General features: G+C 43.1%; 2 protein-coding genes and 1 non-coding gene across 3 annotated transcripts in view; all 3 read right to left on the bottom strand.

Moving 5' to 3' along the window:
• The window catches only part of UPK1B (uroplakin 1B), a 25,756-nt gene continuing 609 nt past the window's right edge, over positions 1-25,147 (bottom strand). Inside the window, exons 2-8 of the mRNA XM_010981589.3 lie at positions 14,088-14,175; positions 12,899-13,099; positions 10,511-10,585; positions 9,720-9,842; positions 7,501-7,680; positions 3,162-3,245; positions 1-1,514 (exon numbers count right to left, since the gene is read on the bottom strand). Coding sequence (XP_010979891.1) covers positions 1,464-1,514; positions 3,162-3,245; positions 7,501-7,680; positions 9,720-9,842; positions 10,511-10,585; positions 12,899-13,099; positions 14,088-14,156 — 783 coding nt within the window. The 5' untranslated portion in view covers positions 14,157-14,175 and the 3' untranslated portion in view covers positions 1-1,463. The remainder of the gene's footprint in view (positions 1,515-3,161; positions 3,246-7,500; positions 7,681-9,719; positions 9,843-10,510; positions 10,586-12,898; positions 13,100-14,087; positions 14,176-25,147) is intronic.
• On the bottom strand, positions 8,338-8,410 carry TRNAA-AGC (transfer RNA alanine (anticodon AGC)). Its single transcript has one exon. It is a non-coding gene; the product is annotated as a tRNA-Ala (tRNA).
• Positions 21,747-25,147, bottom strand: part of TEX55 (testis expressed 55) — a 26,233-nt gene continuing 22,832 nt past the window's right edge. The window contains exon 4 of the mRNA XM_031466461.2: positions 21,747-21,914. Coding sequence (XP_031322321.2) covers positions 21,747-21,914 — 168 coding nt within the window. The remainder of the gene's footprint in view (positions 21,915-25,147) is intronic.

Here is a 25,147-nt window from a genome sequence, read left to right on the forward strand (position 1 = left end):
TTTTTATTTTTATTTTTTGTGTTGGCTGAAGTGTTTTTTTTTTTTTTTTGCAGTATAGTTGATTTACAATGTTGTGTTAGTTTCTAGGGTACAGCATGGCGATTCAGTTATACAAATATATTCTCTTTCATATTCTTTTTCATTATAGGTTATGACAAGCTGTTGAATATAGTTCCCTGTGCTATACAGTAGGACCTTGTTTATCTATTTTATATATAGTAATTTGTATCTGCTAATCCCAAACTCCTAATTTATTCCTCCCCTCTTTCCCCTTTGGTAACCATAATTTTGTTTTCTATGTCTGTGAATCTGTTTCTGTTTTGTAAATAACTTCATTTGTCTCATTCTTTTTAGATTCCACATATAAGTGATATCATGTGATATTTGTCTGTCTCTGTCTGACTTGTTTCACTTGTTTCACTATGATAATCTCTAGGTCATCCATGTTGCTGCAAATGGCATGATTTCATTTTTTATGGTTCAGTAATATTCCATTGTGTGTGTATGTGTGTGTGTGTGTGTGTACCACAACATTTTTTTCCAATCATCTGTCAATGGACAATTAGGTTTAGGTTGCTTCCATGTCTTGGCTATTGTAAATAGGGCTGCTATGAACATTGGGGTATATATATTTTCCAAACTGGAGTTTTCTCCAGATATATGCCTGGGATTAGGGTGCTGGATTATATGGTAACTCTATGTTTAGTTTTTAAAGGAACCGCCATACTGTTTTCCACAGTGATTGTACCAATTTACATTCCCACAAGCGGTGTAGGGGGGCTCCCTTTTCTCCAGTGTTTATCGCTTGTGGACTTTTTAATGATGGCCATTCAAACTGGTCACGTACTTTTAATCAGTAGAGGTTACTAATTAATTGTAAAGAGGAATTGAGGTTACTAAACACATATCACTCTGCAATATCTAAGAGGAAATTCAACCATTGTCAGCTCAAGATTGGGCATTCTCCTGGAGAATAAAAGGATCCCAAGGTGGCATTAAAAGAATCACTTGAGTCTATGTAGATGGGAGCCACTATAGGACAAAGGCAAAGTTACATTTCAGCAATCTTTTCCTTAGTTCTCTCACCTGAGATGAATGAGAGCCTTTGATGGTTTCTTTTAGAAAGCAGTGAGAAACACAGGCAGATTTGCTGTCTCGGTACAAACTTGCTTGCTGGGATAACACAGTTTCCTGTGAAGGTCTTTATTCCCCAAATTAAAAATAAACAGGGACAGGAATAGTTATTATCTATTATCCTAAATTCTCCCTTTCCTAAAAACAGCAGGGGTGAGAATTTCAGGAGCGTAAGGGCCTAGAGGAACTCCATACCAGCTGACTTGGCAATGTGAGGAAGAACGCATGTGTTCCTGGGGAGCACACAGGTGGAATATTAGCAGAGAGCGGCTCCAGCACCAAATCCAGAATCACCAGGGGGAGGTACATACGGTGGTTACACTTTATTCTTAGTATTCAATTCTGCTCCAGTAGAACATGGTACCCAGGAGAACCCAAAACTAGAATACAAAGGAAAAGAAAAACAAAGAAAAGTAAATAAGGACTTGTTTTAGAAACATCTCATACTTGGGGAAAGAAATGACGTTAGGTTCATTCAGGTTAGGTGACACTGGATTTTTGAGAGTAATCACGCCTTAAGCATCGTCACAGGGGCAGAGGTGACACTGAGTCCATCCTGACACACAGTGAATCAGTATTCTCCTAAATGACCGGTGTTCATTGGTCTAGATGTTCTAGATATTCTAGAATCATGGATGGGTGAAAGATTTATGCAAATGGCAAGACAAGCCAATGTAGTGCATTTTAATGTAATAGAGTCCGAAAAGTTCTTCGACATTTCACACTCCTTATTGCAACTCATTTTTAAAAAACTACTTGTCAAGTTTTATGTGGTACCAAAGAAGAATATTCACAATTACTTATTATTATTATTATTATTATTAATGGGGAGGGTAATTTTAAGTTTATTTATTTGTTTTTATTTTTAGTTTTTTAAACAGAGGCACTGGGAATGGAACCCAGGACGTTGTGCATGCTAGGTATGCACTCTGCCACTGAGCTATACCCTCCCTCCTCCAATTAGTTTTTGATAAGGCTACCAAAACATTCCTGTTTTTTTTTCAACGACATAGCCATGTAGAGGGTGGATTTTCTTCAAATCCTTCAACCTAAGCAACGTATTACAACAGATTAAATAAAGATGAAGTATGGGAACCCAGCTGCCTTCTGTTAAAGCCAGACATTGAAGGGAATTCCAAAAATGTAAAAAAAAAAAAAAAAAAGCCACTTTTCTCACTATTTTTTTGTTTGGAAAAATAGTCACTTTTCCCCACAGAAATACATTGTTATTAGTAACACGTAATTGGTTTGTTATTATTTTAAATGAATTAACAAGTATTTTTAAAAATTCTGTGTTAGTTTCCAATAAGGTAAATGTCAATAGATATAGCTTCCAGAGACAAAAGCTTTTTGGAATCCTCAAAAATTTTTGAGAGAGTAAAGGGGTTCTGAAACTAAAATTGGGGGACTATTTCCTGAATGCAATGGCTCTTAATCCTGACAGCAAATGAGAATCATCTGGAAAATTTCTTTAAAAAGGAAAAAAAAAGGCCTGGGTCCTGCCCCTAGATCAGCTGAAATCTGAGTCTGGGAGGGTGTGGTTCAGGTATGCTCCCCACTCCCCACAAGCTCCCCCATGAGGTTGTAATGTGCATTTAGGGTTAAGAATCACCATTCTACCCTCTTGCTGCAAGTGCATCAGATAAAGCGGGCGACAGGGCAGGGTGAGACTGATGGAGGCAGCTCTTTGGGAGGAGGGAGGCAGGTGAGAGTTGGACAGGAACCATAAAGATAGATGACAGTCCCTGATATCTACTTGTAATGAATAAACGAGATCCGGAGGATGGAGGAGCACGCACGTGCACCCCCGTCAGCAGAGAAGGATCTGGTTGGTAGGGGAAGATACCGCCCCACTTCCGGAGGGAATCCACTGTCTGTGCCCTGGTGCCGGCAGCTTCCTGACTAGCCCGCAGGTCTGAGGTTTTGTTTCTAGACAGTCTAATGAGGTTGGGTTAACCAAGGGCAATCTCAAGCTCTCTCCTACCACCATCCTCTCTGAAATAAAACATGTGATGGGAAATACTCACAGTCCAGCAGAGAATGGCAAATCCAAACCATGCAACCCCCCAGGCGTGTCGGTTCATTGGTCCAGAGATCAGTTCATAGCAGCCCTGGAGAAAGGGGCGATTCCACATCCGTGTGGGAGGGACCAGAAAAAAGATGTAAGAGATGGGTGGGAAAGCTGATTGTTATTTGAATCAATGCCACTCCAAAGTGCAGTGTAACATAACCAGCTATTTCTACAGCCCTGTGATCAGCCAGGTGTTAACAGTCCTCTACTGAAGAAACAGGAGTAATCCTGCCGAACAACCATTCTGTATCACATTTATTTGTATCTTTAGCATTCACTCTAACCAAGGTGCTACTATTTCAGCATAACATTTTTCTCATATAGTAAATGTAAAGTATTTGCAATAAAATTTGAGGGTTTTTTTTCTTCTCCCAAAGGATTTTATTGGTGATTTGTTTGCGGGCAGAGTTACTTTTTGATTTGTTTTTTAATAAAAGTGCTTCCAATGAATGAAAATTTATTTTGTAATCATTAAAGGAACCCCAATACCATGCTTTCTAAATTCCCCTTTGACATCATATTTCAACAAAGCATCATAGGATCCTAGAAAAGCCACGGTGTGCGTGCAAAAGAGTAACTCATTTTTTATTCATCGAGCCATCCATTCACACATGCCACAATCTGGTCACATTTTATATGTGGCAAATTCTGTTCCAGTCTCTGTGCAAAGTGCTGGGGTGACACACACATAGGGCTAGACCTGCCATCTGAGTGACTTCTACTAAAGCCCTGGGAATCACAGGAATGCCTCGGAAAGGCAACGGCCAGGCTGGTTTCATGAACCACTCAGGTCCAGAGGAAAATGTGCTGGAAAGGCTGACCTTAAAGTTTAGGCCCTGCCCAGGGTCTGCAGGGGGCCGCTTGAAGTTCCATCCTCTCTAACCCTGTCCCAGCCCCTTGTGAACCCCCTTCCTCGCCCTGCCTCTGCTGTGTGTGCCCTGACTTCTGCCCCGCTTACTCTTCCCCGTCTCCCTGACAGGCCCCTCCACTTGCCTAGATGCTGTAATGAAAAAAATCTTACAATTATCCTTAACTGTTTTCCTCTTAAGTCAATCCTTCTGAGGCTACTTTTTAAATATATCTCAAATCCAAACACGTGTTACTTCCTGCTGCCACCTTGGTCTGCCATGGCCTGAACCAGGGTGACTACAGTCGCCTCCTAACTGGTTTCTCTGAGGCCTGAGTCCACTCTTGGTACCTGACTAGTCTTCACACAGGGCCAGAGGGGCCGCGTAAAACATAGGTCACATCACATCACCTTCCTGCTCAAAACCCTCCATGGGCTTCCCACCACCCTTAACATGAAATTGTACGTCCTCACAGTGGCCCATGAGCCGCTGTAGGATGTGGGCCTGCCTCTCTCTGTGACCCCAGCCGCCACTACCAGAGGCTGTTTCACTATAAAGCTAATGAGCTTAGGCTCAGGGCTGTTTGTTTGCAAGACCATTCCAAAGCTCTGTACCTAATTTTGTAGGCGTGTGTTAGATTGTTTTTCCTAAGGAGAACCCCCTCCCCACCAATTTAATAAGCTTCAGACTTATTAAATCTAAATTCATGCTTGCTTTCCACTCTTCCTTCACATGTTCCTGCCTGGCCATACTGATGACCAAAAAGCAAAGGGCCCCCACCTCAGAGCCCTTTGCACTTGCTGCTTCCTTTGTTCAGAACTCTTTTCTTTAATCTTCTGTAAGTGAGGGTCTCCTTTTCTCACTTAATTCAGAACTCTGTGCAAATATCCTCTCAATAAAGCCTTTCTTTCCTGACAGCCATAGAGAAAAATACCTTTCCCTCATCATTTTCTATGTATTCCTCTTGATTTATTTCTGCTCATGGCATTTATCATGACCTGGAATTTGTTGTGTATTTGTTTAGTAACTCAATTGTGTCTGCCTCCCATATTATACAGCACAAGCTCTACGAGGGCAGGGATTTTATCTTGCCTGTTTTTGACTCTCTAGAACCTAGAACAAGAGCCTGGCACAAAGTAGGCACCTAATTAGGATGAATGGGCCGTGATGGAAAGTAATCATTACAACAATATTATTGGTGGCACTGGATGGTTCACAAACCCTCCCACATCCATTTCTCACTTGATCCTCCTGACAATCCTGGGAGCTGGTTTTTTGTCCAGTAATATGTATAAAAGCCCACTCACGCCAGGTGCCCGGCACTGGGCCAGGCACTCCGCTGTGATAAGGCAAGAGTGGGTCCTGCCCTCCTGGAGCTCACAGACAAAAGCCCCTATTTTTTCACCTCTTCTCATTTTGTGCCTTTCATGATGCCTTTCTGTCATTGTAGTGGGGCTTCCCTTGACCTGCCTTAGTCCCATCAAAATGCTCTTGAGCTGTAGTGATCAGAATTTGCACACAGCATGTTGGGGGCAGATGAACCATGACGTACAAATGTATATATTTGCATCTGACACACTACGTGACATTCTGGTAGATTTCTCTTATTACTGCACTTATGACGACTTTTCTAATTTTGTTAGCCTTCCTTTGTGCATTGTAGATCATCCAAAGCTATGATATGGGTGTGAAAAAGAGTCATTCACCTCTTCATCTGCCCAACCACCAAACACATCGATGCCTGCTTTATGCCAGGCATTGTGCTACGAACTGAAGATCCAGAATTGAATGATGCATGGCCCTCAAGGAAGCTCATAAAAAAACAGACTTGCAAACAAATAATTATAATATATTTCAATATCTTACTGCAATCCTAGAAGTAAAGTATATGAGGTACTGGGGTGGCATACTTTGCTTTGTGGAAAAGGATTGCTATAAGAGAATTTGCAGGACCTGTCACTCGGAGAGAATGGTGGCATGTGGCAACCAGCAAGACCAGGGCAGGGAGAATTAGGAAAGCTGAGTAGATAAGAGATTGTGTTGAGGGTGAAGAATGAGTGAGACTGAGAAAGCAGGAGCACAGGGAGTCCAAGACAGAGAGAGGAGGTTCAGGATGCAGGAACGTGGTGCCGAATTGAGTGACAGCGAGTTTGTCATTGTGGTGTAGCTGGTGGGTAGAGGAGGTGATGAGGCCAAGGACTGTAAGGGAGGGCATGACAAAGGTCGTCAAAAGGAGCATAGAGGCCCCTCATTACTAGAATGTTCTATGTGAGAGGGAAAATAGCGTGGCTGTGAAATAAACCAATTATCTAATGGCAAACAACCTTTTTTGTCCCTTTCAAAGAGATGATACAGTTTGTATAAGATTACAATCCAGTCAAGATATGTCTACATGGGCTAGTTCCAAGGCTGAAATATTAAAATCATTTTATTACTCCTGAGAGTGATAATTATGTTGCATATTGTAATTACAAGCAATAAATTTAATTTTTCTAGCAGTCTGAATATGACTGATCAAAACAATACCAAAACAGTGTTGCTGAACAGCTAAATGAGGGTTGCTTTGAACGACTCTGCGAAATAATCTGTATAGCCCTCCCACGTCCTTTTCTGTATGAGGATTCTCTTTAGGGCTTCGGGAGATTATTACCAAGCTCTTTCTTGGCTTAAAGTCTGGAGCCAGGCTGCTAGCATTTGAATCCTGACTCTTCCACATACTAGCTGCATTGCCTTGGGCTAGGCACTTATTAGCATCTCTGTACCTTGGTTCCTCATCTGTAAAATAGGGATTATAGTGGCACCACCCTCTGAGCGTTAAATGCGTTAATATCTGTATGGCACTTGCAGAAGTGTCAGGGCAGATAAGTACTCAATAAATGTTAGTTTTCATCATCATCATATCATTCTTATCAGGCTGGAAACACTTTCAAAACCCACCTGTATGTAAACTATCTTCTGCCCAAATCACCAATCTAACATTTTATTACGACTGTTCCACATGACCACTGAGTAAGGAATGTGGATGTATAATTACCGCATCTACCCTCAGCAACTGCCATTGCTTTGGAACTGGCAAAATATTCCTTTTGTGCATCATCCCTTTCAATCAACATTCTGCAAAAACAGGCAGAGCAATTCTTTATTTGATGTAAACATTTTTCAAAATACCAATTCTACACCTGGTACAAATAATTTTCATTTAAACAAAGTTGGATCTTGCTATTGCATTTCTCATGTTTTCTTAATTTCATTAAAATGTAAATTTTCCCAGATCAGCCCTAGATTAGAATTTACAATTGACCAACAGAGAAGGAAACAGTTAACATGAAGTTTAGGAGAAAGGGTGCAGAATTCTTTAGCGAGAGACTAATACCTACGGTTAACCAGTATTTTCTTTATGAAGAACGAAAAACCTTCTGGCAGGTCTTGGGAGGAGAGAGCACTCACCTGATTGTGATAGTAACCAGGTACTCCGAGTTTGCAGGCCTCCAGGTTGAGAGGTTCTTTAAGATTGTTCATAACACAGCACTGACGAGGCCAGGGATAGTCAGCATCGTTATTCTCCGTCCGGAAGGCAGATGTGTATTTCTGCCAGTCTGATGGACCATTCACACCACAGCAATTGTCCTGTCGGCAGATGAGAGAGAGAAAATTCTCTTCCATGATCCTTGCTAGACTCACCAATGTAGCGACTGAAATTTTATGGAGAAAGAAGATATGGAAAGTGTACCGTATCTTAAGGTTTACCAAAGATCCCCAAATGAGAACTGAAGGTATTTTTAAGGTATTTCATTTTAGCAGTTGCAAAATACTTTTACATTTATTAGTTTAGTAGCCATTAATGAGCTCTAGAGTCTTTGACAAGTTAAACTTTCTAAGCCTCATTTTACTTAACTGCAAAATTGGGACAAATGTAGTATTTACCTCATAGAGTTGTGTGAGGATTAAATAAGTTAATACATTTAACGTGTTCAGCACAGTGCCTGGCCTATTGTAAACCCTTAATAAATGTCAGTCATTATTAATGCTAATCTCTTGATACAACAATGTGAGAGATTTATAATTATTCTCATATTACATATGAGCAAATTGAGAATCAGAAAATTAAAATTTTGGTGGTGAAGACATTATGAGTTATTCTTGTTTTACTTTTCTACACTTACAACATTTTCTGGAGCAATTATATATTATTATTTTTAAAATAAGATCCTTTTTCACTTTTTTTGTTTTGTTTTTGTTTTGGAGAGGAGAGGTAATTCGGTTTATGTATTTATTTATTTTTAATGGAGGCACTGGGGATTGAACCCAGGACCTTGTGCATGCTAAGCACATGCTCTACCACTGAGCTATACCCTCCCCTGCCCCAAGTTTTATTTTTATAATGGGAGAAAATAAATTGGAAGAAAATAACCAAAACCTGATGGCACACAGGTATGAATTGACATAGGAAAGGAAGATCTCCTAACACATAGCTCATATCCTTACACTCCGGATAAAACTGAGGATAAAGGATAAAACACAGTGTATATCAGTTTCCTACCTTTTTATAAATTATGCTAAAATGCTTCTACGGGAAGAAATTAAAACTATGGCATCTCTCAACTGTTAGAATAAATATATCCAGCAAACTTGGTGATAAAGCAACTGCCTTAAAAGTATATCCTGTTTGCCACTAGATTATGGAAATTATCTCATTCTGTAATTTGACCTGAGCATTTTTGGGGGAAATGGTTAAGTCTGAACCAGACTTACTTCAGCCTGGGCTTTAAAAAAATGGTAAGTGGATTTTTCAACGGTGTGAGCATTCACATTTTCATTTGAAAAGTTTAGTTCTTTGCTAAGAGTGGAAAAAATATTTGACCTATAGTCAGAAGAGTGATAGGGAGTGAAAAAGTGGCCTATACATTGGAGGTCCTAATGCGCTAAAAAATGATAGAACAGGAATATTAGAATCAATGAAGGGAACTGTAGAAGATGATGGTAAAGAGAGTTCAAAGAAGGGTGGAGGCTCTAAGGGAGTTTGCTGATGATGGCCTGTGAAGCACTGGAGGTTGGGTGAGGAGGGGACGTGGGGGGTCGTGGGAGAGTTGGGTCACATGAGGGCTTATGTAGGGGATAAGAATTTATATACTTACACAATGTAGGGGTGATAGTGGGTATTCTGAAAGACTTGTACTTTTGTTAGTACCTGAGGTAAACTTGGAATAAGGTATGACAAATTAGTGAAAACTGGATGATCAAATCAAGTCACAGCCCATGGTCCTTAACAAGGTAAGCTACAGGTATGAAAATGTACTAAAGAAGCAAAAGAGACAATTATTGCCGCTTGAGTTCACTGTGGGGTGGAGGAGCAACAATTTTTTGATGTAAGTGATGCCTGAATTCTAAGAAGTAGAGCGTCTGATTAATCCAAATTTCTTGACAAGGTCATTTCTCATAAATGGAAGCTCATCAACATCATGGCTTAAAATACAGATCTAGGGGTTCCACTGAGTCACGTGTGCACCCCCAGTCCCTGCCAGTAAATAAGCGGAATAGAACCTGTCTTTGTCAAGTCTCTTTTTGAAGGAAGCCCCCTGGAGGCTGTGGTCCCTCTCAGCCATGTGTGCACCTCTGGTAACTAGTTTAGGTACAAAGTGGCATCGCCCCACGACGGCAGGCATCACCTGGAGCATGAGCCGGTCCCAGGTCCTGGTGACTCCATTGTTTTTCCACTGGTCGTCGTTGTTTGGAGGGCTGTTGTTTTGGTACCTCTCCAGCATCTGCTTCAGGAAGAGGTTGCGTGTGAACTATGGTGGGAGGAGGCAACACAAGAGGAAGAGTTAACACACAAATCGTCAAGGAGACAAAGCGATTTGCTAGACCGGCTGCTGGGGGCACTAAACACTGTCTCTTGGAATAAACCTGTACTCAGCGCCACTGAGTAGGGCTGTGGGCAGGTGTAAAGCTGCTCTGGGAGGCTGAAGTCCTCTGTAGGGAGAAGACCCCCATCTCCAAAGAAACCCTAATGAGACCAGGACGGACAGGCACTGTAGGGTGGCTTAGGTTAGAGGACGGAGAAAAGGAGAGAAAGCAGGGTGCTGAGTTGAGAGGAAGTCTAGATGTGGCGGATTATTGATCATCCTCTTGGAAGGCTAGCGGCAGGGCAGAGTGGAGAAGAGCCTGGCCCAGGGACTCACACTGCCTGGACGCAGGATTCCACTCTTTCACCAGCTGTGTAACCTTGGACTTTTCAAGTCACATTTTAATTTTTATCTATAAAATGACAACAGTGTTAATACCTATTTCACAGGGTCATAATGAGAATTAAGCAAAATTATATGTTTATTATTAAGCGGCATATTACAATGCCTGGTACAGGGTAAGGGCTTAATACATGTCGGTTATTACGTTATTGTGACAACGGTGATGACTCACACGACCGTCTCTGCGCTACGCTGTTTGAGGCTGTACTCACAAAGTCTCGCTGCGTTGCTGCTGTGATACAAGATGCCACTTCAAAGCCGTACACGATGAACATCAGAATGAAATACTGGAAGGGAAACAAAAGGAATGAAAGAGTTACATCTACTTCTAAAGAGATTTTTTTTTTAAACAAATAATTGCTATGTTTTCAGCAGCACGTTCACCTAAATATAATTACCCAATCATTCACGTAATCTTTCATCAAACCTTCATTGATCAGCTGCTTGGAGCCAGACTTGGTGCTAATCAGCTCCATTCTCTTCTTTTCCCGGAGAACAAATGACTAGTGAATACAGAGCTTTCTCAGTTCAGTATCCTGCATTTCTATTTTAACTGGGAAAATCAAACACAAGAGAATGGACTCTGTCGGGTGTGTGTGTGTTTTCAATGGCTGGCAAGACAGTCTTAGTGTATCACACACTATGTAGAGCCTCATAAATCCCCTCTCATGGGGAGACATTTTCTTTATGGTTTACTGAAAATTTAGGATTACCGAGGTCAGAATAAGATGAACTGAATCGTGTTTAATATCCATCATCCCTTCTGATAATGTCCAGTCTCATCAGAGAGGAACAGGCAGCCTCCAGGTACACAGCTCTCTCTTCCCTGGCATCTTCTCCCACTCACCCCACTCTAGTTACATCAGGTCAGGCGGGTGAAACAGAGCGCATCTTGTGTTTCTGTTGGGGTGTGTGTGTGTGTGTGTGTGTGTGTGTGTGTGTGTGCGCGAGCACGCACACGTGATGCCTCCACGCCACACTGCCCCTATTTATGGCTGGAAAATATCTGAAGGAGAAATAACCTGTGAATCTGGGGCGGGGTCTATTTGGAGGAGTTCTGTCTTTGCTGTCCTCCTCAGCCTTGCACACATGCTCTTGGTCCTTGGGTTCTTCTGTGGGCACTGTCGGCAGAGGGGCGCTGGGAAAACGGTTCTTCGTCTCTGGGCAGGGGAGGCTCCTAAAGCAGCTGCTGCCCTAACCTCCTGCTGCCTTAACCATTCGGCCCAGGGAAAGGCTTTGGCTACTGTTAACTCCCAGCTAATGGCAGGCCTCCCTTCAGAGGCCTCATCAACTTTCCCCTCCTGTATTAGCTGCTGCCTTGCTTTGTTGAGAGCTTTGCTGGCTCCCCTTAAAGAGGCTCAGAACCCCCTTAGAGATGCTCTAAGGAGGCATAGTCTGCAGGTGTGTTTTTCCTTCAGCCCTGTCAAGGGTGCACTGCCCTGTCTCCCTGCCCGGCACGGTAAAGGATGTTCCCCTACCCAGGTCTCCCAGCTGGGCCAGGCATGCGTGACTGGCTCAAAGCGGGACCAGGATGCAGCTGAAGCTCGTCTCCAAGGACACCTGCTCCTTCTTTACCTTTCCCTGAATTCCTTTCCCCACCCTGCAAAAGTGAGTGCTTTTGCCCGAGAACTAACTCACACTAATGGCCCAGAGAATGTCAATGTTCTGCATTCCCCGGGTACCGGGGCGGTGTCAGTTCACAGGAAAAGCAAACCAACAGTCACCTGAGCCTGCTGGACTCGTTCCATGAAGGTGGAACTCGGGGCTTGCAGCATTTGGGTAGGAGAGTAATTTCAGGGGTAGGGAGTGGGGGTGGGACCCCATTGCAAAATAGGAAACTGCTGTCCTGAGCACTGGGGCAGAGAGAGCCCTGCTGGCTGCCAATTTGCTTCTATCTGCAAAGGCAGGGCCCCACCTGCTGTGTGTGGTTTGGGGCAGAGTCTCCCTGTGGGTGCACAGGATTAGATCCTCCAGAGGCAGATGGGAGCTAGGGCTGTTCTCTGCAATGGTGCCCAGCAAGGGTTTCCAGGGTCCCTAAAAAGCAGAATGAGCATGTAAAATGGGAAGTGTAAGCCATCCTACAAAATTATCAGCCTTGAGCTCAAAAATGTCTACAAAGGCTCATGGTTTTTCTTAAAAATTCATGCATATTTTGTGATTTATATGCTAATATAGCAACACTTGATTCATATGAAAATGCTTACTTTAAACTACTTATTCTCAAGAGAAAAAAATCTAATTATCAAGTTCTCACTATGTCTCTTTTCTGGCCAGTGGATCTCCCAGCTGCACCTGCTGGGTGCATGCAGACACCCGCTGGAGAAACGCAGATGTGGAAATACTCAACAGGTGACCCCCCAGGTCTCTTCTCTTTGGGTTCTCTGTACTGGAATCTCCTGGACTTGCAATAGTGGAGGGCATCCTGGCTCCTACATGGACAATCTTCATGGCAGGGAGAGTCTTGCCCTCTTCTCACCCCTCACCTGGGATCCTCTGCTCCCACCTACCCCACTAAAAGCTAAAGCATTGTGCTCAGGAAAGAAGCAACAATCCATCAGAATTAGCCCAGGACACAAATGTAGAGAGTTTTAAGGTCTTACCGCCAGAAGAACTTTTCTGTTGGACTTTAGGATGCCTACGATGCCTAGGACAGATAGGCAGAAGAGGCAGATGCCAACAAACATGCCGATCCAGGCTGCCCCATAGATGTCATCATTGTCAGTGGCTTCAAGCAGAGGGTAGAGGCTGTGTTGGTCGGATACAAAGAAGATGCACTCTGCTGTCAGGGCAATGCCACACATCTAGGGGCAGAGGGGTTCTGTCAGGCCAGCAGCCAGGAGAGCATAGTTGGGAAAGGGATGGGGGGGAGGGCAAGAGAGACTAACTCCATCCCCTGCATAGGCTTTACACAACTAAGGAAATCAAACGGCCCCCTCCATCCTACAAATTGGTTGCATGCCTCCTTCCACATTTTGCTCCATCTTACTGCTCTTTGGGAGAAGACCCAGACAATTTCAGAACACCTATAAAACCCTTGGGGCATGAACCACTCAAACAATGACTTCTTGTATGAAGATATCCTCCCACCCCATTTCCACTGCCCACCGCTCAAATTCCTGGACTGTAATATTTAAGCTGGTCCTGGTTATATTTATCAGTGCCAGAGAGCCACTGAACATTAGAGCCAGAAGGAACCTTGGTTGTTATCTTTCCCACTCCCTGGATTTTATAGATGAGGGATCTTGTCTCCGAAAGGCAATGACCTGTCCAGGATCACAGAGTCAGAGGCAGGGCTGGGCCCAGAGCCAGTGATCTTGACTCTCACCACAACGTGCCCAGCAGCCTGGCCTCTGAGCTGCTCTCACATCCCGGTCCTGGCCTGCATATGGCCAGAACAAGATGAAAACCTCTTTCCCCACGAACCTTAGCAGCAGGGTCCATACAAATCAAATCAAGGTGGAATAGGAAAGACACACCAGTGTGTGTGTGGGAGTGCTTGGATGCTGACCATGGTTGGCACGACTCCCTTTAGATTCTTGTGTTTTAAAGTTGGGAGGGAAATACCTATTTTTTTCAACATGGCCTTTTGATATATTACACAGTTATATATGACTATATATACAGTTCAAGTCTAGCTGGCATGTTTTACCAACACATTTCTTAAGTGGCAGAAAAGACGTAGAGAGGCAGGAATGATATCATTATTTTCCTTTCAGCTCTCACATTTGATTGATCTAAAATCATGATTACGGGGAGAGCAGCATTTCCTGGAAAATACTCATTACTTACACCGACAATCACATTTCCAAAAATCAGCAGGCTCTGGAAGCAACGAACAGTGGACTCATCTTTGGTCATCTTCAGGATTTCCCCGGGGCTGAGGACACAGTTGAGAACATTACAACCTGACAGGAGCAGGTGAAAAAGATTGCTGCAAGTTCTAAAGAGTGACCACGTCACGCCATCATGCACTGCCTTCTCGTCTTCCAGACCAAGCCATGCAACCATTTAGTGATGGAGGAAGTTTGGTTACTAAGTTCTGTAATCACTGTAATTTTTTGAAGAAGGGGAAAAACGGTAAAGCCAGCCTGCGTCTGATCGGTGACTTTCCGGAGTTCTTTAGGTAAGGAACATACAGACAGTGTCCTTCTGAGTGAGGAACCGCAGCCCCCAAGTCGCCGAGGGCCGACCTGCGGTGGCGATGAAACACGCAAGGGTCCCTGGGATGCCTCTTCCTGCCCTCGCTCACAGCAGACTGAAACCCAAAGGGTAAACTTGCGCCCAGAGTTGGCAATTGGTTCCCATGTGGACTCTGGGCAGCTGTTAAAAATCATTCTTTTCAGGATGTTTTGTATGTTTCAATGGAGATGGCAAATTAAAAATACCCTGTCACATAAGAGGAGGGGGAGGTGGGAGAGAGGGGCTAACATTTAGTTCCCCCCAGGTGCCACTCCACTAGGCGCTCTACATACACACATGTAATTCTCATAACCCAATTAGATAGAGAAAGAGGGTGAGGGGGCTCCATTTTGCAGATGAGGACACTAAAGCTTAAACTGGTGAATTAAGTCCCCTGGGGTCATACAACCCAGGAAGTGGAAGGGCTGGAGACCTTGGTCTGCACGACTCCACAGCCCCAGTGCTGTCCCCCAGCCCACGCTGGCTCCCAGGAATTATTTACAAGGTTTACTGCTGAATATGGAACTTAAAAAAAAATGAGTCTTTCCCTCCCTGGGGATTCTCTGGAAGGAACACAAGGGTAAGTGTTTGGGTCAATTATTTTGGCTTTTGCATTTGAATTACCTGGAGATAAGCCATCCACATATCTCAGTGTTTTATTAATTAAATTAACTATCCACTTCACGTACTCATGCTCTAAATCAAAATGTATAATATGACACAAGCTGCATTTTGAGGCATAACAAAGATACATTAGCAAGACTGCTGTATTCTAGGATTTTACGCTGTAGTGGGGAAGCTGTGTTCCGACATCACTGTAATGAATCTAGTGAGACCCTGAGTACCGTGGGAGTTCTGAGGAGGAAACAGGTGAGGCTGGCAGAATGTGTATGGTCGAGTAGAGGTGGGTGTGGGAAGAAGGTGGGGTGTGACCTTGGAGGTAAAAGGAAAGGGGCGGTTAGGGAGCAGAGCCCTGGAAGAGCAAAGGAGCCCAGAAGATAGCAGATCAGCCAGTTTGGCTGAAGTTCCGGTTTGTGTGGGGAACCCGTGGGAGGCAAGCCTTCTATCTGACTCAGACCTTGCTAAATTTAACTTCATCATTACACTCTCACGTAAGTTATTACCCACCTTCCAAGTAATCTCAAACATCTCTAAGTATTTTCCTTTACCTCTTCACCTGGGTAGTGGTGGGGACTGAAGGGGCTGAAATTTATGAGTGTTTTTGGGTCACATGGTGGGGACTCCATCAATGTTTGCTGAGTGAGTAGAAGAAACTGGGCCACTGTTACAAAATCCCTATGCGTAGCTTCTGCTTAGAAATGCCGTTCATTTCTTTCTGCTTGGAAATGTCATTTTGGGCTTAGAAATGTCATTTGTCCTTTCCTGAGATGGTTGCACACTAGACTGAGTGGAGCTGGAGGCCCTGAAGGAGTTAATGCACAACCTCCCCCAAGGGGAGCCTCACTCACGTAGCTGGCTCAGCCACATTGTAAAGTTTACTACAGGAATGCACAGATATCGCTCCTGACCAGATGGGTTACCATCTAAACTAGAGACATAGATAAATAGACCATGAAAGGTGAAAGTTCAGACAACATAAGTTCATGTACAGAGTAAAGGACAAAAATCTGGAGAGGCCAGATTCAGCCCATTATCACCCAGGATCAATTAGGACCCCTTTGCAGGGAGCCGCCTATTTGTGGTCATTAGGTGGGCCTCAAAGAACAGAAAGAAGACAATTTGTTCTTTCAAGGAATCTGAAGTACGATTATAGCAACATGGACTCAAAGCAAAAATGACTGTACACAGTAGAATAAAGGAAGAAAGTAGGGCTATGGAGAGAAAAGAAGGCAGGTAGGAAAGAAAGAGGGCTTTATTGGTCCAGAAGGAGCTGATGGGACCCTGAACAAGGGATTTGGTCCAAGTGACCCAGTTATGTTCCTAAGAGTCATTCTTTCCCAAAGATGACTCTGCCGCACAGAGTTTTCAAAGGGACATAGGAATCCTCTGTGGGAGAACTGCAAGTCAGAATTAGGGTGGGGAAATGCAGACCAGGGTGGAAAAACAGAAGGAAAGAGGCAGGTAGGAGTTTGGCTTCCGCGAAAGGAAGAGAGAAGAAATCTTGACAAGCATGAGGTCGGAGAGGCCAGGGGCAGCCCGGCGGAGGCTGATTTACAGAAGGCAGGCCTGTGCCGATGGGCACGTGCGCTGAAGTTGCTGCCTGCCAGCTGTTTCTCCGGTTTCACTCCGCGCCCTCCTCTTCTCCCGCTTCTGCTCCTTCAGTGGCACATCATTTTTTAGATAATGGCACAAAATAGCAAAGTGTTGATGTAAGTTGTCATTTAGCGAGACTTACGATGGTCTTGGCACATGTTAGCACTCTGTTCATCCGCTCAATAGACCTGAGAGATGGGTATTTTTACCAAAATCTGTATTGGTTACTTACTGCTGTTGCAACCAATTACCACAAACTTAGTGACTTCAAACAACACACAGGTATTATCTTGTATTATTCTGGGGGCCAGAAGTGTGGAATGAGTCCCTCTGGGCTAAAATCTAGGTGTCAGCAGAGCTGCCCTCCTTCTGGAAGATCTGGGGAGAATCTGTTTTCTTGCCATTTTGCAGATGAAGAAAAGGAGGCTTAAAGAGATTAATTACTTGGCCCAGGTCACGTTGCTAGATAATGCAAAAGCTGAGATTCAAACCCAGATCTGCCCAGCTCCAGATCATTTACTTAACATCGTACTTTGTAAAGACTTGCAACATGGTTAATACTTTCAGTAGGAAACAAAACAAAACAAAACACCTTGCTCACTTCCTCACCAAGCCTGGAGCAGAGAGAGCAGATACTACATTTCCCCGCTGAGATGAGCCTGTTTGCAAAGGTCAGACTCTCCAGGCGTCTCTTCATTCACTTTTCTACGTTCTTGCCTCTGTAGCCCCTCGAAACCGCACTAATGTTTGTGCATTTCCCCCAGACCCAGTGCTGCACCCACACCTTGTTCCAGAAAGTCCAGCTAGATGTATCCCAGACCTGCGGTGCCCCCGCCCGCGCCTGGGAGCAGGGTTCTTCAGAGCAAGAGGGGCAGACGTGCAGGTCGGGGTGAGAGCCAGCGCTCACAGCCCCTCCGCGGCCGCTGGTATTGACACTAGGCTGGTGTCTGGAAGACCTAAAGCATGTGCTGCATCCCCTAAACAGCCACAAACGTCAAGAGGGGTGGCTGCCAAGTGTAGGCTTCTGGCAGCTCGCAGGGTGGTATACTGGCTGTGTCTAACGGTGAGCACACCGGACTTGGGGTTAGAAGGCCAAGGTTCAAACCTGGTCTTGCTCGGTCCTTACTGGGTAAACCTGGCAACACCAACTCAGTGTCTATTTCCTCACTTATAAAATGGATAAAACACATCTCATTTGATGGGATTATTGTGACCGCTGACATAAAAGATGTGGAGGTGATTGGTAAATACCAAGATCGTTTGCAGACATAAGAAACTATGAATAATAACCAGGAGGCTATTTAGGAAGGGCAGGCTCCTGGACTGCGGCTTTGCAGTATGTGCTAGTGACCCCGGAGGCCTAGGAGGGAGGTTTTCACGGTTACTGGTCCCACCGCCAAGGCGTCTAAGCTGATGTGAAGCAGCCCCTTTCACCCTCCCTCTGCTCCCTGCTTAGGCACTGCTCTGGGGGAGGGTCCTAAAAGCCTTGCTAACCTCCCATCCTTGCTCCTCTTTATTTTCCATGGAAGGATTCATGGGGGGACGATCTCTTTGGGAGAGGAGGAAAAGCTTCCCAGTTGTGCTCAGGGTACGGCCAGAATCAGGTACCAGGCAGCATGTCCAGACGGGAGGGCCCTCTGTGCATTCCAACAGCATTCCTCAACGGTTAACACCCGCTGCTGGGCCTCATCCCCTGGCTTTGGCCAGTTCTGCAGCCTCTGGTCCAGACTGCCAGGTGATGCAGAGATGACCCTTGAGTTTCCTCCTCTGTACTGGGGCTGCTTTCTCCCTGACACAGAAATTACTCAGGGAGGACTCTGTTCTGCTCTCCTTGTGCATTCTTTCCTCCTGGTATCAACCTACAAAGGGCTCCCTGCACTTCACTGCAAGAGTCTCCAAAGCAGGAGGAGGCTCTGGGACCCTGTTTTATTTGTCTTTCTAGGTCCAAAGTTGCACAGTGCCTTACATGTGGCAGGCCCTCGGTAAATTATTTTGCTCAGTAAAAGGGCAGATGAAATAAATTTTAAAAATGTGTATTTAAATGAATGAAGAATATATGAGTGAATGATTTGTCTAGACCTTTATTACAGAACAGGTTGGATGTAGAACAGGATGTAGAACGAACATGAGCTTTGGATAGACCCAGGTTTGACTCAGCTCCACCACTTAGCAGTTCTGTGACCTCTGGTAGTTACTTAATCTTGTTAAGCTTTATCTCTGAACGGGTGTGGTAATACTTAAAGGGTTCATGAGAAAATGACATGAAAAAATATGTGAAGTTCTAGCACTATTAGTTACCCAACCAATATTACTTTTCTTTACTTTTGCCTCAGTTTCTTGAAGCAGACAGACCAGAGCAGATAGTGAATGGTAAAGGCATCTAATTCTAGAGATTTAATTTCATTCTAAAACAGAGCCACACTGGGAATGTAAATTGGTGCAGCCACTGTGGAAAACAGGAGGCTTCCCAAAAAACAAAAACTAGAGCTACCATATGACCCAGCAATTCCACGTCTGCCAATATGTCTGGAAAAAAAATCCCACTGATTCAAAAAGATACATGCACCGCAATGTTCATAGCAGTGTTATTTACAATTGCCAAGATAGAGAAGCAACCTAAGTGTCCATCAACAGATGAATGGATCACAAAGATGTGGTGTTACACACACACACACAAACACACACACACACACACAATGGGATACTAAAAAAGAATGAGATTTTTCCATTTGCAACAACGTGGATAGACTTGGAGGGTATTAAACTAAGTGAAATAAGTCAGACAGAGAAAGACACCTACTGTATGATATCACTTATATGTAAAATCTAAAAAATACAACAGACTAGTGAATATAACAAAAAAGAAGCAGACTCACAGATACAGAGAACAAACTAGTGGTTACCAGTTGGGAGTAGGCAGGGCAATATAGGGGTAGGGGATTAAGAGGTGTCAACTATTATGTATAAAATAAGCTACAGGATATATTGTACAGCACAGGGGATATAGTCAACATTCTATAATGACTAAATAGAGTATAACCTTTAAAAATTGTGAATCACTATATTGTACACCTGTAACTTGTATAATATTGTACATCAAGTATACTTCAATTAAAAGAAATAAAAAAAAAAAACCAGCCACATTTTCAAAGGAAATACAGAAATAAGGTTTCAATATGCAATGCTCATGTCTAAACCCAGAGCAGATTCTGACTGAAACAAGAGTAGGAGCCTGAACCTCCCGGGGCCTCCCCTCACCAGCTGTAAACTTCCTCACCACAGAACTTGCCCGAGAGTGGCTGTAAACAACTGCTCTAGAACTAACAAAAGAAACAGGTAGGCAAATCACTAAGTTCAGAAGGTGGTTATCCAAGAAGTTAGAAGAAGCTCAAGAGTGAAGTTGGAAAACCTTGGTCCAAGTGTGTAGGTTGCTATTACCTAGTCTCTCAGTGGAACACTTCTAGGAAAGGCTCCTGGAAACCTGGGGCAAGTTTACTTCCATAATAGACCAGCAGGAGGAATCTCTCATAGAGGGTTGTGTTCCTGATACACTTAGAGGAAAGGAAACGTGACTTCTATGGAAGGAAATGATCAGACCTGCTAATCTTTTAGCGTTCTTGGGAGGCTATTTGATGCCTGTGCACAAGGGCAAACGAATGAACTTATTTAGGTTGAAAAAAGAAAGACTTTGAAAAAGTTCCACACTGATGGCTATTTAAAAAAAAAAAAAAGACATTATGAATTTGTTGACATTTCCAGAGAGGACAGGCATGGAGGGAGAGCAAAAAGGAGGGACACGTGGGCCCTTTTCTACATACAGAATACAAACTGTGGTGTTCTCTGGGACCTGGAGTAGTTGTGCCTTAAGAAGTTAATAACTTCTTGAGTTTTGTCTCTGCTGCCTGATAAGAAAGTATCAAAATTAACACCGTCCAATGATTAATTTTATGCATCAACTTGACTAGGATATGGTGCCCAGTTATTTGATCAAATATAATACCAGTTTGTACATTGCTGTGAAGATATTTTTTAGATGTAATTGATGTTTAAATTAGTAGACTTTGCATAAAGCAGATTACCTCCATGATGTGGGTGGGCCTCATGCAATCAGTTGAAGGGCTTAAGAGCAAAGACTGAGCTTTTCTGAAGTAGTTCTGCCTCCTCAAGACTGTAACATAGAAACCCTGTCTGAGTTTCCAGTTTGCAGAGTTCAGACTCAAGACTGCAACTTCAGCTTCTTTCCTGAATTTTCAACCTGTTTGGCCTGCTCTACAGATTTCAAACTTGCCAGCCCCCATCACCACATAAACCAATTCCTTAAAAGAAATCTTTGTCTCTCTATATATTCTATTGGTTCTGTTTCTATGAAGAACCCTGAATAATATATTCCTAATTTAAATTGATTTATATTTCTGATAGAAGCAAAAATAATCATTTTCTGATGTTTTCTGAGACCATTTTACCCTTTCTTTTCAATTCCCACTGCCAGCTCCTAACTTGTGACTCAGATGGATTCACCAGCCTCTGTTCCCATTACATACAGTGCTTCCAGGCTGAACTTTCTAAAGCAGAGGCTCTCAAATGACCCTGCAGAGCACAGAGGTTCTGCCTACTCGGGCAACATGTTTTGATGTCAAAATTGAAGAATTGCAGTCATTTCCTAATCTGAAGAAAAATTAAAGATCAAAATTTGTCATTTTAATGCCTGTGTTTATAATAGGCCGATTATTAGAGTAACGCATATTTGATGAAAATGGGTAATAAACCATATTTCAAAGTCTAAAAAAAGTTCTCATTTTAAGCATTTTCCTCTCCCAAATTTTTCTTAGATCTTGGGTGCCCACTACCACCTGTCTAGCCAAAATCTAGTTTGTAGTATGAATTAGGCCAAAATGGTTTACTTAGTTATTTGAAATCTAACATGTCAATCCTTAGGGTGTTCCACAAAGATAAACATGCCTTCTAAGTGCCAGCCACTTAATCCTGAGATGCACTGTCTTAAAACACAGCTCTGGGTTTAGGTCACGCCCCTGCTTAAACACTTCCAGAGGCTCCCTATAGCCTCAATTCAAAGGTGGTTTTTGCTGATCGCTCCTGTTCAACCACAAGCTTGGCCACCAGCTCCTTCTTATACCTGTTGCCAGATGGCTCCACCTGTCCGCCCATTCGCCCTTGCTGACCAATCTCTCCAAACCCAAATTTCTCCCATCCTACTCTTTTGCACTTAAATTTGAGAAATTTTTGGCTTTCCAGCTCTTGGAGGCAGACTAATGACTTCCCTTTGCTGTATCTGCAGTGTTTGTCCAGCCCCCATAATTTCATTCTCTTCCTGGCCCACAGAAGAGAGGTGGGAGGACCCAAGAGAGAAAATGCACACTCCTTAGCTTGTATTCAGTAGGTACCACTAGGTTCCAAATGGCCTGCCTTCCTCATCTCCTCTGAGTGTTCTCTCGTTTCTGCTTCTTGAACACTTTACCATCTTCTGAAGCTCAGCTGAAAAACCTTTTCTCTCCCCAGCTACCCTTGCCCAGAGTCAGCCTGCCTTCCCCACCTCCCTCCCTCTGCCCTAAGCAAACAGCTCTCCAGGGGAGCCCACACTGTGTCCTGTTTGGTGGGTGTGCGCACGCACGTAGCTTCTCTCCCCTACTGGCCTCAGCCATGGCCATGGCAATGTATCCTGGCCCTCTGTTACCTTTTTTCTTTTTCTTTCTTTTTTGGTTACCTCTTGTCTGTACCCAAGTTTGTTAATAAGTTAGTTCTGAACCCACAGAGGAATAGATTGCTGTTCATTAAAAAAGTCACTTTGACAAATAATTGCACAAAAGAAACAAAGTTATAAGCTTTCAAATTAATTGAAGAGTGACATACCTAGAAGTCAGTGATTACACTGTTGGTAGTTTTTGTCTTACTGAGAAGGTATGTGATTAGGGAGAAACCCTGAGAGGGAAAAGGGCCCTAGGAGAGGGAAGAGCCTCGACAGATGAATCTCCTAACTCAGGATCTGCGGGCTGGGGGCTGTGCATGGAGCCTGGCCCTGATAAAGTGGTGTGTCTCCCCTTTCCCCACTTCCCTTTTAGACCCCAGAGTGTATGAGCTCTTGCAAATATGGGGTTTACTGCAACTTCCCTGTGTTATTCCAAAGTAGCGCTTCCTTCGTATATATTTGGCTTTTTTCCCCTTTCCTTTCCTTTCTTCTTTTTTGTTTGTTTGTTTGTTACTTGGGAGGGCTAATAAGGAAGCACATGGGATGGAGTGAATTTTAAAAAGTGGGATGGTAGAGTGCAGAGGATGTAGTAGCAGCTATCCACTTCAGAAACGATACTGCCCCTGAACGAAAGTGTCTAGTTCTCCTCAAAGTGTTTTCCACACCCAGGAATAGCCCCCGTGAGCCCCACCCTGTGGAAGGCTGCCCAGTGGCCTGGCACCATGATGATTTACTCAAATTGCACAACATCCTGGGAGTTCCTTTGCTCTGAGGAGTGCAGACTTTTTGAAAGGCTGGAATTTTATTTTTCTTGTGCCTTCCTTCAGTTTGTTTTCTTCTAATAATTATTCGTCTCCATGGTGTTGATGTTTCCAGACACATTGAATAGGTCTCAAAACCATTGCTCACTAAACAAACCCATTTTCAAAGCAGAAGAAAACGAAGTGAGACTCACTCACCAGGCATGAGATCATTTTTTCTCAAGTTCATTACTTCTTTTACTCACCCAAGTTTATTGGACCAGAGTACACACAAACCACACCTCACACTTTATAGCTCATGCTAGTGAAATTTGGATTGACAAAGGGAAAAAAAAAAAAAGGAGAAATAGGGGAAGAAACAAATAATAGGTTGTTATCTTAGCCCTGACTCTGAAACCCAGAACAAGATTAGACAGTTGTCTGACTTGGACGTGAGGATAAAGATGGCTGTGGAGATGAGATCAGGACAATTGCTGGTCTGCTCAGATTTACGGTATGATAAGTCCTGGGCATGATGAAAGGAGGAGTCTGTTTCCGTGGCCGTGATACCCATGGCCCACAGCATCCATTAGTCTTTCTTGCTTTAAAGCCCTACACCTGCTCTGACCAAGGTGGTAACTAGTAAAGGCATGTAGCTATTTTCATTAGAATTAATTCAGTTAAGTACAATTAAAAATTCAGTTCTTTATTTGCACTAGCCACTTTTTAGGTGCTCAGTAGCCATATGTGGTGAGTGGCTGTTGTATGGAATATTTCCATCCTCACAGCACTGCTCTAGACCCCTGATGTTTGTTTGCTGTGCTGACCTCAGAGTGATCACCCACCTGAAGTCAAGGACTAAGATGTAAGCAATACTCAGGTGTTTGCAGCCAAGTAAGAACCTTGGGTGTGGGCAATGCCGGTGGGATGCCCAGCCCCAGCGCAGGAACACTCTGGAGATTCCCTGGGGGAGGTGAGATTAAGGTACCTCCTCTTGAATTTGACCTGTGTCCCAGTTGGGGGGCAGTGATCCATCAGGGGTGCAGGCAACTTGCATGGCCATGAGGCCCAGATTCCAGCACTGGGGTCAAGCATATTCTAGAGCTGATCAGTGTTTGCTCTGAGTAAGAATGTAAGCAGGCGAGGTCAAAGAAATTCTGAGATTTCATTTGTTTTTCTTATCTACATGGTGTCTAAGTTCCTCTTGTTATTTCCAAATCTATGATTCTTTCCAGGTGGTTAAAAAATAGATGAGCTGATTGCTGATTTTTAGGCCTATTGTTGCAGAAAAGCAAAAAAAAAAAAAAAAAAAAAAAAAAAAAAAAGCTGTTGTAGCAGAAAGCAAAATAAGAAAATTTCCTCCTCATTGAGAAAGGTTAATCAAAAGAAAAACCATTTCTTTATAAAGTTCGAAAACTATATAACCCAAGTTAAATATATATATAATTGAAATATGTGTGTATATATATATAAACTGAGTTCTTTCTTATGCTTAGTTATTCTATTCAGACAAAAATGTTGCTTAACACCAAGAAAAAAGTTATTCACCACAAACCCTTGTATTATTTAATCAGTAAAAAGTTTTGCCTTAAGCTATTTTCTTTCCCAAGAAATCTTTAATAAAGGACCAAAATACTTTTTAAAAAAATAATAATTTTAAAAAAGACATTAAAATTAATAAAAATTCAAAATGTCTTAAAAATCTTTAAAGCCAGTTATCAGTTAAGGATTTTAAACCCATAAACATAAACATAAAATAATACTAGTATTCTTTGAAAGTTAATCTATATTATGTATAGAAATGTCATTAGAACAAAAAATTTGATTTGTGAATCCTGGTGGATCAACCAGGTCTGATCTGGTATTTTTACTCTGGAAAAGAGTAAAAATAAGTTATGTGAAAATAACATTGTATAGATGAAGCTAATTTGTTGATCTTTTCAACATTTATTAAGCAGAATTGCTTCAGAGGAGAAACACCGGTAAATTGCCTTACAAATCCCATTACGAGT

Source organism: Camelus dromedarius, chromosome 2, assembly GCF_036321535.1.
Source record: "Camelus dromedarius isolate mCamDro1 chromosome 2, mCamDro1.pat, whole genome shotgun sequence".
NCBI lineage: Eukaryota > Metazoa > Chordata > Mammalia > Artiodactyla > Camelidae > Camelus > Camelus dromedarius.